Source organism: Camelus ferus, chromosome 9, assembly GCF_009834535.1.
Source record: "Camelus ferus isolate YT-003-E chromosome 9, BCGSAC_Cfer_1.0, whole genome shotgun sequence".
NCBI lineage: Eukaryota > Metazoa > Chordata > Mammalia > Artiodactyla > Camelidae > Camelus > Camelus ferus.
The window spans coordinates 18,190,193-18,209,310 of record NC_045704.1 but is presented as its reverse complement, the minus strand read 5'-3'; the positions used below and the strand labels follow the sequence as shown (position 1 = coordinate 18,209,310).

At 51.0% G+C, this 19,118-nt stretch overlaps 1 protein-coding gene across 3 annotated transcripts in view; it reads right to left on the bottom strand.

Moving 5' to 3' along the window:
• Nucleotides 1-19,118, bottom strand: part of AKT2 (AKT serine/threonine kinase 2) — a 45,178-nt gene that overhangs the window by 10,060 nt on the left and 16,000 nt on the right. For 2 of the 3 annotated variants that reach the window (XM_032486033.1, XM_032486034.1), the window contains exons 2-4: nucleotides 16,480-16,609; nucleotides 9,428-9,556; nucleotides 7,892-8,003 (exon numbers count right to left, since the gene is read on the bottom strand). In XM_032486033.1, the coding sequence (XP_032341924.1) occupies nucleotides 7,892-8,003; nucleotides 9,428-9,556; nucleotides 16,480-16,525 (287 nt within the window). In that variant the 5' untranslated portion in view covers nucleotides 16,526-16,609. Of the gene's footprint in view, nucleotides 1-7,891; nucleotides 8,004-9,427; nucleotides 9,557-16,479; nucleotides 16,610-17,246; nucleotides 17,384-19,118 lie in introns of those variants that run through there. The other variant, XM_006177926.3, reaches the window with a different exon arrangement.

Genomic DNA, 19,118 nt, shown 5'->3' with positions numbered 1-19,118 from the left:
ATGGCGGGGGACAGGGAATTGGGTCCCAGCAGAGGGGAGCCAGCTTTCAGAACAATAAACTAGTTCTGTCACTCATGACTGAGAAATTGCTGGGAAAGATTTTCTTTTGATACTTGCCAATAGTTCTATCTGTAGAGAGGGAAAATGTATCTAGGAGAAATAAGTAAAAAAAAAGACCAGACACCAAAAAGAAAAAAAAAGGCTGAATGATACTAAACTGTCCACACATCCCCCATTAGGGAACCACCACACAATGTTAGGTGGCTCAACCCAGTATCTGTTGACCCACTTATGGATTTTGCTTATGTCTATAAAAGCCAGGTGACCGGTTCTTACTGAGCTCCAGGGCTTGCTGAACAAAGTGGCAACCAAGCCCATAGGCCCCAGTTCACACCCAGACGCTCTGCTTCTCAAAATGCCCTCACTCGTGTGAGATCACGCTTCCTAAGAAGGCGCGGGAGTACTGTCAGCACAAGTACCAAGGGCGGGCACAGAATCTGGGAGCCCATAAGCCATGTACGTCTGCCCATGAGGGCAAGGATTTCATCTACTCATACATAGTTCAACTCAGCACCTAGGCAGGTACGTGGTAGGTATCTGAGGATGACTTAGCAAGGCAGCCAAAGTCCTGAGTGGCCCTGGGTCCGGTGCACACCCAGACAGAGCACACCGAGGCCCGGTGCACGCCCAGGGCACACGGACACCCAGTGCAGACGGACACCCGGTGTACACCCAGACAGAGCAGCGCTGGCCTCTTCCCTTCCCTGACTCAGTGTCTCAGGCTGGCATTTCCCAACTTGTTTCACCCATACCCTCTTTGGAACAAATAATAACATAAATCCCTATCCCTACATTAATATTCCTGTTTCTCAAAAAATGGGGGCTGGGGGAGCATAGCCCATGATATGCTTTATCAGAGCATCACTGTCCTCTTAGAAAGTTTAAAATGCTGACTTTGGGTGTATGACCATGAATTTAAAAAAAAAAGTCAACCCCCTAAGACATGCTGAATATACAAAACAAATAAATAAGTATGTATATACCTCACACACAGAGATCCTGAGGGACTGTCATGAAAAAAGCAACCTGCAGACCAAGACGTGGAGCATGCTATCATCTCTGTTTACAAGGGGGGATAACACAGTCCATCAACAGTGGCCTGAATGAACGGGAGATGAGCTTCCACACCGCGGGAGGGAGCACCAGAAGCAGGCCTTGGGGCCTCTCTCGGCCACAGAGCTGGTGATGAGAGCTGGGGCTCAAACAGCAACTCCGCCACCTGAATGAGCTCAGGACTCCCAGCTCAACCCCCTCCTCGGTACGCTGGGGGCGCTGAGACGCTGGTGAGCTGCTGTGTGCAAAGCCTGCACCTGGACAAAGTGCTCGACTCAAAGAAGGGGTTCAAGACACTGGCGGGGCCGGTGGGGCCTGGACCCATCCCATCTGGAGCCAGAACCCACAGGGTTGCGGAAGCTGGTCCGGGTAACACTCCTGCTGCCTGACAAGCCCCTGATCCTGTTCCAACTGGACCGAGGTGGCAAGGTTGCAGCACTCAGAATTCCAGAGGAAAAGCAAGGGCCCCCATCCAGGACACTCCTCAAGGGTTTGCAACATGATGTCTGGGACAGAGGGGAGCTCCCACCCAGAGCTGGGGCTGACATGCCTTCCACCCCTCAAAGGAGAGTCCCAGGGGAAAGAGCCTACTGCCCCCCCCGCCAGGACAGGCTGAGAAAAATAACAGTTCCACAAACACCATCTCATTCCACGCTCCTCAAGAGGGTTAGTGGGGAGCGTGTTTCTGGCGTGGAAACTGAGGTGCACGGAGGTGGAGCCACGTGGGAGGTCACACAGCCATGAGTTGGCGGAGTGGAGACCCAGGCCCAGGCTCCACTCCTTTGGGCACCAAACCGCCACACCCTGATGAAAGCTGCAGCTTCCGCCTGGACCAGGCCCTGGAGGATCAAGCAGGGCGCTGCGGCAGGAAGGCTCAGGGAGCAACAGACACCATCCCATGGAGCCTAGGAGCCAGGCAAAGGAAAGCTGTCTCTTGGGAATCATGACCTGGACCACCTCTCCAAGAGGGCCTCCCCGATGAAACAGCAGCACAAATGCCCTCCTCCGGCACGCAGAGCACACTGTGGCCAGACTCGGATGGAAGTGTTTTACATGATGCAACTCCTAAGTCCTCCCCGCAACCCTGTGAAGTAGGTACTATAATTCACCTCATCCTACAGACAAGGAGACATGAGGCAGAGAGGGGCTGGCATCTGCCCAGTGATGGGCGGCAATCAGAGGCCTAGGGGCGCAAACCCAGCCACGCTCCCCTGGGCAGCACTGGGCAGGCTGCAATGCAGGCCCGGGAGCAGGGAGTTGGCCTGCAAACTGGCCGTGGGGCCCCAAGCGGCCTCACTCCTGGGGCCTCCGTCTGCCTCCCATGTCCCCTGGGCATGGCACAGTGGCTGAGAACAGACTCTGGAACTGGATGGCCTGGAGTGAATCCAAGCTCTGCCCCTTCCTAGAGACAACACTGGGCAGGCCATCTGACTTTCTGTGCCCTCAGTGGGCTGCCACGTGGAGCAGGGACCAAAGAACCGTAGAAGTCTGTAGTGAGACACCACACAGAAAATGCTGAGGGTAGTGCCTGGCACAGAGTAAACACCTCAAAGGGCTGTGCGAATGTCACCCAGCCAGCCAGCCAACTCATCCTGAGTGCCCTCCGTGCACCAGGACTTGTTCTGGGTACTGAGGGTGCAGCAGGGGACAAGCTCTGTTGGAGTTCCGGGCCTAACAGAGAAGACAAGTGTGCAAAAGCTCCAAGGCAGGGAATGGAAAGGAAGCCCCTTCTCAGAGGGTGGTCAGGGAAGGCCTCTCTAAGGAGGTGGCATGTAAGGCAGGACCTGGAAGATGTCCGTGGAACATGGTGCCAAGAACAGGCACTTGGCACATGGCTGTGAAATCAATGAAATGGAGGGAAGGAGGCAGCCCTCTGAAGTGCCAAAAGGGAAAAGAATCCGGACTGAGAGACCAGCACCTCGAAGGCCCTGAGGAGGGAGCCCAGGGTGTCTGTGGAAGGCACAGCAGGTGCCAGCATGGCTGGAGCTGACAGAGATGAGGGTAGGACAGAGGACTGGCCACAATGGGCTCCATGGGGCACTGTGTGAGGAATTTACGTCTTAATCCTTAACATCACAGGAAGTCGTGGAAGGGTGTACGCAGGGGGAGTCAGGATCCGATTTCTGCTTTAAGTCAGCAGCTGCCGTGTGGGGTACAGACTGGGAGTCAAGAGAGGAAGCACAAGGGGACTGTGGCAGTGAACGTGGCAGAGGTGCCGGTGGCAGAGGAGATGGAGGAGAGAAAAGGCACCAACAAGCACAATTCCATGGGGCGCCTGGGCCAGGTGCCTCCACATCTATTTCCTCTTTCGCTCCTCACGACAGTCCAGGGAACTGAGCTGCACTGAAAAGGGGCACAGTGGCTGGTCTGACTCCAGACCCTGGGCCCCAGCTCTGGGCTACCCTGCTGAGTAGGACCAACTGCACCTACAGGGGAGCTCAGTGACCTGGAGGTGGTGGGCCTGTCCTCATCGCAGCCTCAGGAATAACCGCTGACTGCTAGCCTGATGGTGGACGGGGACCTCTCTACCTAACCAGGGCCCTCCTCTGATCCAGAGGGGTGTTCACAGCTGGAGGGCAGCTGGGGTCCCTCTGTGTTCAGACACCCTCAGGTGGGCTGACTTGGCGATCCAGGCCCAGCCCTGGCTGGCAGGGAAACCTAGGCTCTTAAGATCTTCTTTTATTCTATAACTCTCTGTGCCTCAGTTTCACCACTGTGCCTGTTTAACAGGTGAGGAACTCCCTCCTAGAAATGCTGTGAAGATAAAATGAGCGAATATATGTAAAGACCTTAGGACAGGGTCTGGTTGAACAGAATACATTCTAATTATTCTTTTATTCATTCAACAAACATTTACTGAACACCTTATTATGTTCCTGGCACAAATAAATAAATTTAAAATGCGGGGGGAGGGTATAGCTCAAGTGGTAGAGTACATGCTTAGCATGCACAAGATCCTGGGTTCAGTCCCCAGTACCTCCTCTAAAAATAAATAAATAGACCTAATTACCTAATTACCACCCCCAATAAAAGTAAATAAAATGTCACACCTGGTAGGAAGGACAGGTGCTCTGAAGAGTAAAGCAGGGTAAGGCTAATAGTCACAGAAGGCAGGGCAGGACACTGAGAAGGTAGTATCTGAGCAGAGACCTCGCAAAGATAAGGAGAGAGTCATAATGATATCTAGGGGAAGAGGATTCTAAGTAAAGGGAACAGCAAGTGCAAAGGTCCGGAGGTAGGAAGTGTGCTTGGTATGTTTAAGGAACAGCATGGAGACCAGGGTAGCTAAAGTGAGGGAACTAGTGGTAGGAAATGATCCTGGAGAGGAGATCAGATCATGTAGGACTTTGTAGAAGAGGACATAGACTTTGGACTTTACTGCAAATGGGACTAAAAGTCACTCAGAATTCTAAGCAGAGAAATTACATGATAGGATTTACATTAAAAATATCACACTAAGTGATGCACTGTGAAGTATACCTGCCAAGACCATGGGTTTACAAATTTCTTCTGGAAAGGGCCAAACTGTAACTATTTCAGGCCTTGCAAGTCACATGGTCTCTATCACAACTACGCAGTTCTGCCACAAGACAGCAAAAGCAGCCGTAGATAATGTGTAATGAGCATGGTTGTGTTCCAATAAAACTTTATGTATAAAAATAGGGAACACAGGCCATAGTTCGCCAACGTTGCACCAGACCTAATTTCTGGTTTACAGGAAATGTAGGCACAGAGGAACAAATAAAACAGTGCCAAAAGACAACAATATGACTCATCCAGAGCGTGGAACATTCTACAAGACAATTAGCCTGACTTGTCAAAAAAAAAAAAAAAAAAATGTGGGGGTTGGGAGAGAGACAAAAGCTGAACTAAATTAAAATATGCCAGAAACAATGTGTATACCTTGGTTTTTCAACTCTTGGTCTGAAAAACAACATTTTGAAGACAACTGGAGAAATTCAAGTGTGGCATGGATCTGGAGGGGATGTTAATAAATATATATTATAAATATTCATCTCATGTGTGACAATGGCACTATGACTCTGTAGGAGAAAGTCCTTATTCTTAGGTGATGCTGGCTGATGTACTTACGAAGGAGGAAAGTGCCCCAAAGTGTGAATAGAAGTTCAAGAAGCATAAAATATAGCCAGAGGAGGCAAACGTGGCAGACGCCAAACTGCTGAGCCTAGGTGCAGGGCGTCTAGCTGTTCACTTGTTATCCTATTCTTTCCACTATTCTGTCTGTCTGAAACACCAAGTTGGCAGGGGGCAGGGAATGGCGGAATCGCAGTAGCTGCCCTGGGGAGAGCCAACTGGGGAGGGAAGGGGAGGCTACTGGGAGCCCAGCGAGCAGGCCGCTATAGCACCCAGCCAACGACCAGTCACCAGTGTGGCCCCTGTCGGCCCTCTGCCCACTCCTCCCCAGGTTCAGGCCTGAGCAGGGCAGTGAGGACAGCCAGGCGCAGAGCAGTCTCCCTCTTCCAGGTTTCTCTGCAGTTACGGTCAGGAATCTGGGGTTTGGTCTCAGAACAATCCCAGCAGATTTCTCTCCAGTGGCAACGGCAGGTGCTAAGAAAAGGAGGAAGGCAGGGGCTCTGCAGCCCCACTCCAGTCTTAGTAAAGGGATCCTCCCCACACCGCAGAGCACGGCATCCCACTAGAATGGAAACCAGAGCAGGTCTCTTGCGCTTTGCCAGCTCCCCACAGCTCCTGCTACAGGCTTGCAAAGTGTGTGCCAGGTATTGCTGAATCCAGTGCTTCCTGTTTATCATCCCCTGGAATCTTTCAGCAACCCTGTGACAAACCCCAATTGATTCACTGCTTGCCAAGCCCTGTGGGGACCTCCATTTGGAGTCAAGCACCTGCTGAGCTCGCCAGCTTCAAGGCCTCCAGTTCCCCTCTTCCAAGACCCCTGGCTATTGATTCTCTGTGATCTCTGAGATGACAAGCTGTCTCGCCTCCTGGCCTCTGCATACGCTGGTCCCTTTTCCTGAAGCTACCTCTTCTTCCTATCTCCGTGGCCAACTCCTATGCACTCCTCAAAACTGAGCTCAGCACCTAGACTCTATGCACCTTTTGATCTCAATTTGCTTTTACTGGCAGTCCATGTTTCCTGTGCCCAGTTTTCATCTGAGTAACACCTCAGCTGGCCTGACATGGTTATTGTGCTCCCCTATGGGACAAGAATATTTTTAACCTTGCAAAGGTATGTAATGATAATTACAGTATAGATTACAGCAATATGTCTTATGATACGGTTTTGCGTGTGTTCTAGATATGCACTGTCCACGAGGGTAGCAACTAGCTATGACTATTTAAATTTAAACTAATTAAATAAAATCCAAAGTTCCATTTCTCAGTCACATTAGCCACATTTCAAATGCTCAAAGGGCACATGTGACTAGTGGCTACCCTCTTGGACACCACAGGCATTGAACATTTCTGTTATGGCAGAAAACTTCTCTTGAACCACACTGTTTTAGGGTTCTCCAGAGGATCACCTGAATTCTCACCCCACAGAAAAACTAACAGAGTGTTCCTTAAAGTGAGGGCCTTCAAAGGGACAAAGTAGGGAAAAAATATCTGCTACTCATTACAAAGGGCTAAGCTCCCTAATATACAAAGAGCTTTGAGAAATAAATAAGAAAAAAAGCAATTACCCCAAAGAAAAATAGACAAAGGATATGAACAGACAGGTCAGAAAGGGAAACTCACATGGCACTTGAACACAGTGAAAGAACACCCAAACTCACCAAAGAAAAAAGACAGTTAAAAACACCTAAAGGTGCCATCTCCCACTGATCAGACTGGTAAAGACTTAAACATCTGAAAACACATGGCTGTGAAGACACTCTCAGACATGGCCTAATAGAAGCATTACTCAGAATTACAAATGCATATTCCCTGTGACCCAGCAATCCCACATCTAAGAATTCACTTTACAGATTTACCTGAACATATGTCAAACAAGATAAGCACAAGGTATCTCCCTGTGGCACTGCTTCTAATGAGCCCCAAAGGCTGGAAACAATCCCAGTCATCATTAATAAAGAACTGCTCAACAAACTCGGGGACACAGATGTGCAGCTGTTAAAAAGAAAGAAAAAAAAAAGCGCAGCAGCAGCAGCAGCTCCATGTATACTGAAGCAGAGAGAGTCCCCAAGATACAGTTAGTGAAAAACAAATTCAGAACAGTCTGTGTACAATGCCACCTTTTGTGTAAAGGGAAGAACAAAGGCAGGAGGGCACAGAAGTCTCTATGGGAACGAGCCTGTCTGTGCCCACTGGGAAGAAGCTGCTGTAGGACACACAAGAACAGCAGTGAACCTGGGGTGGGGTGGGGGCGTGTGGAGCAGAAGTGAGAGTGAAGCTTTCATTAGACACCTCCTCATGCTGTTTGATTTTTGAACTAGGTGGATCTATATCTCTTCTGACTATTAAATTGATCTAAATCTGACTCTCTGGACCGCCCAGCTCAAAATCAGTAGAGATGCTCATAAAAATGCAGCTCCCTGACCCTTTGCAGACCTCCTCCAATCAGGGGCCCTAAAGTGGCCCAAACACCTCATTGTGAACAAGCCCCACTGTGATTCCAACACATCCTCCAGTGTGAGGAAACAGAGGGGGTCTGCAGACTGAGACCCCTGCTCTTCCTAGCTCACAGAAGGGCTGAATGGGAAACTCCTAAGCAGGGCCAGGAGAATCTGTCCATCTGTGCCCCTTCTCACACAGGGCCTGGCCCCTCTCAAAGGGCAGCCACACAGAGGCCCAGACTTGCCTCTCATCCGGAGAGTCTACATGGAAGGTCCTCTCAATGACTGTGGTCCACTGCAGGCAGCGTATGACAAAGGTGTTGGGCCGTGGTCTCTCGGTCTTCATCAGCTGGCATTCTGCAGAAGACGGGTGAGAGCAGGGAGGGTGAGGGGCAGCCCTGCCAGCCTGCAGCCCACATTCCCCCAGCCTCCTCCTGTGTGCCAGCCCCATGACACTTTAGTGACCCAGGCATCCCTGGCCTTGCCCCTACAGGGCTCAAGGTCCTGTGTGTGTGTAAGGGGGACAGCCTACCAGTGATGGCTCAGTGGTCAGGGCTGTGATGGGGTGCAGGGTGAGCTCAAGAGGCAGCCAACCCAGTTCAGGGGCTCAGGAGGGTTTCCCAGAGGAAGGGGCATCTCTGCACTGAGCCATGAAGGCAGAAGGGTACATTGTGCACAGAAGCCGAGAGGTGAGGGAGGTCCAGCATACTTAGGGAACAGCAAATCTGGTGTGAGGAAGGGAGAAGAGAGAGATAGGCGGCAGAGGTGAGCAGGGGCAGCTTGCAGGGCTCAGGGGCATGGTGAGGAATCTGCACTTTGTCCTGAGAACAGCAGGGGGCCACAGAAGGCTTTAAATAGGGGAGGGATATAAACAGATTTAGACAGATTCCTCTGGCTGCTGAGTGGAGGGTGAGAGAGAATGGAGGCTGGAGCCCAGGGAGGAGGCTGAGGTTACACCAGAGTGGGGCAGGGGAAGGGAGGGAAAGGCAGGCAGGCAGGCCACAGGAGAGGTGGGGAGAGGCATCTAGGATGAGGGGGCAACCGGGCCCTCCCTGAGAAGAAGACAGGGAGAAGACTGGGGAGGAAAAGGGGACTCTGGGACATCGTGGGTATCCCACATGGGACACAGAGGATACAGGATACCCAGGGAGAAACATGCAGGAAGCCACTCAGGACAGGTGGGGAGTTCAGGCGGGAAGCCATGTCTGGGAACAGCCAAGCTGGGGTCACCACACACGGGAAAGCAACCAGGACAAGGCTTTAGGCAGGACAGAGAGGGCAGCGGGGCTGGATTCCAGAGCAAGCAGATGGGGGTGTCCTTGAAAGGTGAGGCTGGAGAAGAGCCTAGAGCAGGGAGCCAGTGGGGAGAAGACAGTGGCCTGGGCTACAGAGTGGCAGGGGAGATGACTGTCAAAGGACAAGGATATGGTGACCAATCAGGTCAGCAGGGAAGGAAGGTGGCAGGGGTCGAGGGCAGGATTGTAGTACTGTGAGGCCCAGGCCAGGGCTTTGTGCCTGACAAACTTTCACTGGTCAGAGTCCAGCCAGAAGGCACCACTTCGGGTAGCACAGAGTTGGGGACGGAAGGCTGGGTGATGCGCTAGCCTCTCTCTTTCCAGTACAGCCCCCTGGGCCCAGGTGACACAGAGGTGGAGCAAGGGAGGGGTGGGAAACAGATCTGAGGGCAAACAGGCCCAGACAGGCCCACAGCCCAAGAACGATCAAGCCCCATGTGCCCCCAAGACCTGCCAGTTGCTCTCTGAGCCCACCTAGAGACCCACCTGCAACAGAGAAGTTGTTTAAGGGGGGCAGAGTCTGGTCGGGGGCTTCGGGCCGCTCCTTGTATCCAATGAAGGAGCCATCGCTCTTCAGCAGGAAGTACCGGGGCCTCCAGGTCTTGATGTATTCACCTGAACCGAGCCAGGGCAGGAGGGAGAGGTCAGGGCAGTCATCCAGCGTGACAGTGCCTCACAAGGGGCGCCACGCTGGGAGGAGGACGGACAAGAGGGTGGGCAGGAGAGTGCATCTCCCAGAGAAGCCCTTGAAGTGGCCCCTGCTGACGCAGGCTGGGCCCAGTGATCCAGAGGTCAGATCTGGCAGGAAGGCGCCTGCCGCATTGTCCCAGGGCACCAGCTGCCTCAGAGTGTGGCCAGGGAGCCATCCTTGCCAGCGCATGGCCCTGTCCCAGGGGAGGCCCAGGCTTCCAAACACACACGCCCTGTGGCCCTCTAAGGCCAAGTCCCATGGGTTGGTATTCACCGGTACAGCTGGGCAGGTGGATCAAATGTCAAAACACTGTGCCAGGCGGGGTGTCACTGCTGCGGTGCCCTCCGAGTGCTCCCTGAGCCCTTCCATTTGTTCTGACCATGAACATCCAAGAGCCCTGAACACACACACACACACACACACACACACACAAGATGGTGAAATATATCCACACAAAAATGTATGCATAAAAGTCCGCAGCAATAGTATTCATAACAGTAAGGCGGGGAAACTCAAAAGCCCATCAACCAATGAATGGATACACAAGACGGGGCATATCTATACAATGGAATATTATTCAGTCACATAAAGAAATGAAGTACGAATTCACACCACAAGGTGGATGAACCATAACTTAAACTAAGTGGAAGAAGCCTGTCACAATGTCCACAAATTATATGATTCCATTTATATAACATGTCCAGACTAGGCAAACCTATAGAGATGAAAAGTAGATCAGTGGTTGCCTAGGGCTGAGGGGTGGGGGGAGTCTGGGAGGAGACTGGGGGGGTACAATAGCCAAGGTGGAGGCCAGGCTCCTTTCAGGGTAGTGAGAATGTTCTGAAAGGGGTTGGGTGATGGATACATAACTCTGAAGATACTAAAAGCCACTGAGCTACAAATGGCTAAATTGCATGGTATGTGAATTATATCTCAAGCTGCTAAAAAAAAAATAAATAAAATGGTAAATATAAAGCAAACATAAAGCACCCAGGCTCGCGAGGGCCCAGCACACCAATAAATAAATAATGCTCTTTATCATCAGCCCACTGGGCAAGCAAGGAGTGTGCCAGACCCTCACTCGTGGCTCACGGGGAGGCAGGATGGCAGGGTGGGCGCCAGTAAGTCACCTCACTTCTCTAAGTCTTTGTTTCCTCTTATGAGGATACCCATTAATTGATGATTAACTCCACCTCTAGTGGAGCTCTGTGCCAGGCACTGTCCTAAGTATTTTACAGGTTTTAACTTATTAAGTTCTCTCAAATGTAAGATACTAAATGATCCGATATATATAAAGTTCAAAAACTAGCAAATCCTCCAATGCAACAGCACAATAAAAGGATTACACACCATAACCAAGTGGCTTTTATCCCAGGACTGCAAGGGTGGTTCAAATCTATGAAAATCAATCAATGCAATACACATCCATAGAATGAAAGAAAAAATAACAAGATCATCTCAACTGATGTAGAAAAAGCATTCGACAAAACCCAACACCCTTTCATGATAAAAAGTACTCAGCAAGCTAGGAATAGAAGGGAATTTCCTCCACAGGGTAAACAGCATCTACGAAAAACCCACAGTTAACGTTATACTCAATGAAAAAGACTCAAAGCCTTCCCTTAAGATCAGGAACAAGACAAAGATGTCCACTGTCACCACTGCTGTTAAACACGGTAAAGGAAGTTCTAGCCAGAGAAAAAGAAAAAGAGACAAACAGCATCCAAGTGAAAAGGAATAAACAAAACCATCTTTATTTGCAGATAACATGATCCTGTATATAGAAAATCACAAAAAATCCACAGAACAATTCTAGAGCTAACAAATCCAGCAAGATCAACACACAAAAATATGTTGTTTCTATAATCAGCAATGAATAATCAAAAAAGGAAATTAAGAATACAATTCCATTTACAATAGCACAAGGAGGAAAAGGTTTACATCCTAAAAACTACATAATGCTGCTGAAACAAATTAAGGACCTAAACAAATGCAAAGACATCCTGTGTTCATGGACTGGAAGACTTGATATTAAGATTGCAATACCACTGAAAGCAGTCTACAGATTCAACACATCCCCTATCAAATTCCAACAGCTTTTTTTGCAGTTGAGGAAAAGATCAATCCAAATAATTTACACAGAATTCAAATTTCACATGGCAACTGGTTCCAACAGCCAAGCAATTTTGAAAAAGAAGAACAAAGTAAAAGGACTTATACTTCCTGATTTTGAAGCTTACTACACAGTAATCAAATTAGTGTGGTGTAAGGACAGACATGTAAGACCAATGGAACAGAACTGAGAATGAAAAAATAAACCTACACACCTATGCTCAACTGATTTTTCAACAGTACCAAAACCATTCCATGGGGGGAGACCAGTCTCTTCAACAAACGGTGCTGCAACAACTGGATATTCACCCGCAAAAGCAGAGACATGGACCCCTACCTCACATGATATAAAAAATTAACTCAAAATGGATCTACCTAAATATAAGAGCTAAAACAATAAAACTCTTAGAAGAACACACTGGGGTAAATCTTCATGACCCTGGATTTGGCAGCAGATTCTTAGTACAAGCAACAAAATAAAAAAAAAATAAAAAAAAAAATAAAGTGGACTCATTGAAATAAAAAAGTTTTGTGCAAACGATGTTATTAAGAAAATTAAAAGACAACAAACAGAATGGACAAAAATATTTGTAAATCATATATCTGATAAGAGTTTAGTATTCAGAGTATGTAAAAAACTCTTACAACTCAGCAACACAAAGACAGTCTGATTAAAAAAGGGTGAAGGACTTAAATAGACATTTCTCCAAAAATACGCAAATGGCCAGCAAGCATATGAAAAGATGCTCAACATCATTAGTCATAAAGGAAATGCAAGTCAAAACCATAACACTTAACATCCACTAGGGTGGCTTTTATTCCAAAAAGAAAAAAAAAAAAAACTGAAAGAAAAAGAACGGGTGTTGGTGAAGGTGTGGAGAAACTGAAATCCTTGTGCACTGCTGGTGAGAATGTAAAATAGTGCAACCCTGTGGAAGTTTGGTGCTGCCTCAAAAAGTTAAATATAGAATATGCTGTAGATTATGCATATAGAATTATGACCCAGATTATATATTCATATAAATATTGTATTTATTATCTAATTACATAGAATATATTAGATTCCACACAGAGAATATACTACCTAGCAATTTTACTTTTAGGTGTGTATCCAAAAAAACCTGAAAACAAGTATTCAAATACTTGTCCACAAATGTTCATAGCAGCACTATTTATAACAGCCAAAAGGTAAAAATAACTCAAATGTCCATCAACAGATACATGGATAAACAAAACATAGTATACTCATACGATGGAATATTTTTTGGCCATAGAAAGGAATGAATGAATTATATGCTACAACATAGATCAACCTTAAAAACATTATGCTAAGTGAAAGAAACCAGACACAAAGGGCCACACACTGCTTATTTCACTTATATGAAACGCCCAAAATAAGTAAATCCATAAAGACAGAAAACAAATTGGTGGTTGCCAGGGGCTGGGAGGAGGGTGAATGGGAACTGACCACTTAACGAGTACAGGGTTTCCTTTTAGGCTGATAATAATGTTTTGTAATTAGACTAAGGCAGTGGTTACACAACACTGTGAATGTACTAAAGGCAGCTGAATTGTGCACTTTAAAACAGTTAATTTTGTGTTATGTAAATTTTACCTCAATTTTTAAAAGCAAAGCAAAACTTGAAAACTTCACCTATGCTATTGGAGGTTAGGAGAACGGTTACCACTTGGGGGAGGCAAAGGGGCTTCTGGGGACTGACTTATTCTATTTCTTGATCTTAACACAGGCTTTAAAGTGAGCTTATGATTCAGACAATTACCTGTGGTGTTTTATATGTTGGTAACAATCTAAGAAAAAAAAAAAGAAACCTAAAGGAAAAATGTCCTCACAACAATCTCATTTCTAGAGATGAGGAAACAGAGGCACAGAGAGGTTCCATTAGTGGCCTGAGGCTCACAGCTGTTAACTGGGAGAGCCAGGGCTGGAACCCAGGTTTGCGCTGTCCAGAGTCCATGCTCGGGACCACTATGCTGTACACCTCTAAACTGGCAGATGGGGCCTGGCCTGGTGGGGCCTGGCAGAGGGTATACTGAGGCTGTGTCAGAAAGGGGAGCACACCTGACATGACAGACCCGCCCCTGGAGCAGATCTCACTGAGAGACAAGCAGCCTGTGAGCCGGGCGCTGGTCCAGGAAGGAGGTGGAGGGCTCAAGCTCGAACCTCGGCGCTGCCACCTCCTGGCTGAAACCTTGGGCAAGTCGGTCTTCCTGCCGAGCTTCAGCTTCTGGCCTGCAAGACGGTGCCCATATCACAGGGCAGTAATGGAAACGCAACAAAACCAGGCCTGCCTAGAACAGAGCCCCGTGCCTGGCACAGAGTGGGCACACGGTAAACCAGAGCTGCTGTTATTTTAGGAGTGGGGTGCGGTAGCACAGATGTCCAAAGAGCCACCCTGCCTGCCCACCTCTGCCAGCTGCTGCTCAGAATGACAGGCACTGGGTTCTGCAGAGTGACGCACACGCACGTGTGTCGGGATGGTGCAAACCCAAGGCAAGTGGCTATCTCAGTAGTTTGTCTGGTCCACATAGATGAACAGAGACACTGAAGGACTGGCGGGGGCTGGTCCACTTAATGCCATCAGCAACCCTAGACCAGAGACAAAGCCCTGCCCCAGCCACAGTTCTCCGGCCACCTCCAGAGCTCTCACCCCAGCCTAGGGAGCCCGAGACCTGGCACACCCTGACACACATGCACCACCACCCTCACAAACCCGATCATTCACCCAACAATCAGTTATTGAGCACCTGCTGCATGCCAAGCACTTTTTTAGGGCACTGGGGATATCTCAGTGAACGAGCCAGACAAAAACCCTGCCCTCATGAAGCTGACAATTTCCAGCAGCCTGGGTTGTTAACCCATTTTACAAATGTAAAACCAAGGCTCAGAAAGGTGACAGAGTTTGCCCACAGTCACACTGAGAGGAAGTGGCAGAGCCAAGTTAGAACCTCGGCACCTGCCAAGGTTCAGAAAGCTCCATCAATAACCCCAAACTCAAGGCTCAAGTTGGGCGAGTAGGCCAAGGTGCCATGAATGTCATCCTGCCTGGAAAGGACAGCAGGAAACAGGTCTCCCCGGCTCAGTCTGATGGGGGAAGCCTGGCCTGGGAAGCCGCCTCTGTCTCTCATCCCTGCTCCGTGTCTGCGGGCTGGGACAGGGCAGGAATGGGCAGGCACATCTCCCAGTTCCCACAGGGCCAGCCCATCAGCCTCCTCGCCTCCTTCAAACATGCCTGACCCACTCCCCTCTACGGACTCACGGGCTGTCCCCTTCGTCCTTGCCCCAGTTAACTGTGGAACTCACTCCTTTGCCTCCTTCAGATCTTTATTGAAACACCTCCTTCTCAGCAAGGCCCTCCCTGACCATCCTGTTTACAACAGCTCCCCCAGCCCGCCTCACACCCCTCACTCCTCACATTGCTGGATTTTTCCCCATGGGCACTCACCACCACTGGACACGCTTGTCTACTCAGCTGCCACCTGCCCTCCCCATAAAGGTAAGACATCAACACAACGATGGGGACTTCTGCCTGTTTGGTTCCCTGCTGTCTCCCCAGTGTCTAGAACAGTGCCTGGAACACAGTAGCTGCTCAGTAAATGTCTGCCGAGTGACTGAAAGGACAGAGAGTGGCTACCCCCAGGCCTGGGACCCCATCCCCAGGCGAAGGTCCGCGGAAGCCAGGGCAGTCGGCCCCCTTCACTCCCTGACGCCTGGACAAGCTGACTCTCAGTACGTGCTTCTTTCCAGCCGTCCCTGCACATGGCAGTGAGGCCGTCAAGTGTGGCGGTGTGGGACAGGGGCCTTGGGCCTCAGGTCTAGTCTCTTAGTCTCTTCCCTGTAAATGACTTTACTTCTCAGCCGCACACCAGCACAACCAGATCTGGACACACACTGGCTCACGACAGCCTGGAGAGTTAAAGCTCTCTCTGTGCCGCCAGGGCCCAATGGTTCGATGCTGCATTGCCGCTCTGCCCACCTCCTCCAGCCCGCCCTCACTCACTCTGCTGCAGCCTCACTGGCCAACTCTCCATGCAGGTACATTCCTACCTCTGACCTTGCTGTCCCATTTGCTGGGACGCCCCTGCCAGCTCTCTGTGTGGCTCACTTCCTCACCTCCTCCAGGCCTCTGTTCACTGCACCCTCCTCAGGGCCGCTTCCCCTGACCACCCCATTTCACTCCCGCCCCTTCCCTCTCACAGCTCTCACCACCTCACATATGTCTGTTCATCTATTTATTGTCTGTCCCCACCCCACAATGGATCACAAACTCCATGAGGGCACCAGAGTGTCCCCAGAGCCTGGGGCGGCCTGGCACACCACACATGTTCCAGGAGTATTTGCTGAATCAATAAATGCTGTGTTACTTCAGTTAAGGGACTTCTCTGAGCCTCCATTTCTTCATCTATAAAATGGGGCCAGGAATGAGATCACTAATGCAGAGGCAGAACTGGAGGCCTGGCCTGGGAGCTCCTGCAGGGGGTCCAGCTGGGCCTGGGCCTGGAGACTCAGGCCCAGACACAGCCCCAGCTCCTCTGCCCAGACCACTCTCAAACACTTCATGAAACCGGTGAGTGAGGAGCTACTGGCCTAGGGCAGGCAGGCAGGGCTCGGAATACTGGCTCCTCAGATGGGAAAGACCCTGTAGCTCTGCCTCAGGAGGAGAGCCAGGCCAGGAGGGGGAAACATGCGATCCCGTGGGCAAAAGCAGCCCCTTACCGCGCTTGTGGAGCCAGCCTTCTTTGATGACAGACACCTCGTTCATGGTGGCAGCGTGACACGCTGTCACCTAGTTTGGGACAGCTCAGGGCAGCAGGACATGCAGGAGGCACGGTGGACAGAGCACGGTCTGCAAGACAAGAGAGGAGCCATCAGAGTGGGAGGGGTATTCGATCCCAGACAGCCTGCCTCTGGCCCCTATGATGGGGTAGAGCCAGCAAGGGTGGGGAGAGATCTGCCCTCGGGGCCAGTCTGAGGGGGGGAGACGTGGCCGTGTCCCCGGGGACCCCAATCCTGGGGGAAAAGGACACGACCCTGCCTTCAGAGCCCTAATCTGGCAGGAGCAGAGCTTCCTGGCCTGTGTCCAGGCCAGGCCCTGCACGTCGAGCACCCATGAACAGAGGCAGCCCCCTCCACCCACCTTCATTTCTGACAGGGGGAAGGCAAGGGAGCAGTGCTCCACCCCCCGCGTCACTCCCGTGCCCCAATGCTGAGGTAACCTGGGATGAATCACCTCAGGGAGTGCTCGAAGCCACCAGAAACTGCCTGCCACCCCCGATCACACACACACAGACATACTCCTTCTCTCACTCATCTCCTTTCCAAACCAAGGAGCCACCAACCTGCCACCTTTAACAAACCAAGTCCCCCTACCCCCTGCACCAGGCTACCCCATGTCACTCCCTCGGCCTCAGTCCACTCGTCCCGACAGATGACAGAGGAAACAAAGTTCGGAACTCCCGATCTTGAACAAGAAAGCCACCTACTGTGTATGTGCTTATCTGGGGTCTAGGAGCCGGTCCTGGGGGCTCGACCAAGGCCCTCGTCCCTTCCCCGAGACCTCTGCTTCTGTCCTCAGGGACCAGCAGCCGACAGACTGACAGACGCCGAGGCCGCTGCTTCGTCTCAGGTTCCCGGGGCGGAGGGGAGAAGGGGGGAGGCAGCCACCAGCTGGGCCTCTACCTGGAGCCACAGGCCTGGACAGGGGCCATAGAGCCCAAGGCGCCTTTTGCCTTTCCTGGCTTGGGGTTATTTGCGGACAGCAGGTCAGCAGCTATGGTGGCCCCCAGAGAAGTGGCAGCTGGCTCTGGGGACACCGTGGGCATCAGCTTTCTCTCGTGCCCCAGGGGAGCTGGTGGGCCGGACGCACTACTGCCTGGCATGTGACTGTGGCAAGCTGCCCAGGCCCTGGGCAGAGGGGAGGGAGATAAATGGGAGGAAGAGAAGCGGAGGAAGAGAAGATGGACAGTGACAGGGAAGTAAACAGCAGGGTGAGAAATCACATTCTGGACTCTGAGCAGCAAAGGCAGGGCCCAACAGGGCTCCCTCCCCCAGCAGGCATGGCCAGCACCCCAGGGGCTCATATACACAGATGGAACACACCCAGGACCACCACCAGTTTCTTGGATCCTACATGACCCCCAGTCTGTGCTTCAGTCTCTAATGTGACCAGGGTCTCCATTCCGGCCTCCCGATGATATGGCTCAGGTCCAGCACTGCCCTCTCCCATGAGGACTCGCTCCACATCCTCCCTGGCCTCCCACCCTCCAATCTGTCTCCCATTCAGCAGCTAGAGGGACTCTCACACCTGACCTGTGGCTTCCCACTGCCATGGGATTCCTCAGCTTGGGATTCCAGGCCCCTTAGGACCTGGCCTCTGCCGACCCGCACTCCAGCTGCCTCCCATCACTGCTCAACCACCAGCTTCCTGACTGCCTGGCCTCCTGACCACCTCTTCCACCCTCCCCCCACCCTTTTCCCTTTCCCTCCCCTCCCCTCCCACCCTGGCTTTCTCCCTGGGCTCCCAGCCTCTGCTCTCAACCCCCATACTCCATCTCAATCTGACCCAGTCCCTCCCTGTTCAAAACCCTTCCATGGCTCCCCAGTGTGCTCAGAACACAGAACAAAGTCCTTTCCACCACAAGAAGGCCCTGAATAAGCTGAGGCACCTAGAAAGCCCTCTAGAAAGGCTAATGACCACGATGATGATCATTACACCAGCCACTACCCACCTCTCCAACCCCTCCTCCCTCTACTCTCTGCCAGGCTTCTGTCACTCAGGCCCTTCCCTCTGGCCTCATCCCCAGTACCCTCTGTGAGTTCTCCCTCCTCCTCAAGGTCTTAGCTGAATCAATGCCTCCTCCAGGAGGCCCTCCTGACCTCAGAGGTTGCGTTGAGTGTTCTCTGTACCTCTCCTTGGCCAACTCTCCCCACACCTATAAATGCTAATTCCTATTAGCACCTGTAAGTACACCAGCCCTGTGTCCGGCTCTGTGTTGAATGCACAATGAACCAACCCAAGTCATCCCAACAGATCCCCAGTCCAGGACTAGACACAGCTGCAGAAACATTTCTAGAATCTATTAACACCACCAATATTTTTTTTGACTATGTTCTAAACTCCAGACTCTGTCCCGGGTGCCAGAGACAGAGCATCCTAAGACACAGCCCCTGCCTTCATGAAGCTCACACTCCAGTGGGGGAGGTGGACGATGCACAAATACAAGTGCAACAGCATCAGGTGGTGGTGAAGAAGCAGCAAGCGGGGAAGAAGACAGCAGGCAAGGAGCGCTGTTAGCTGTGTGGTACAGGGGACATGTGAGCTGACACCTGAATTAACTCACGGAGTGAAACTTGCT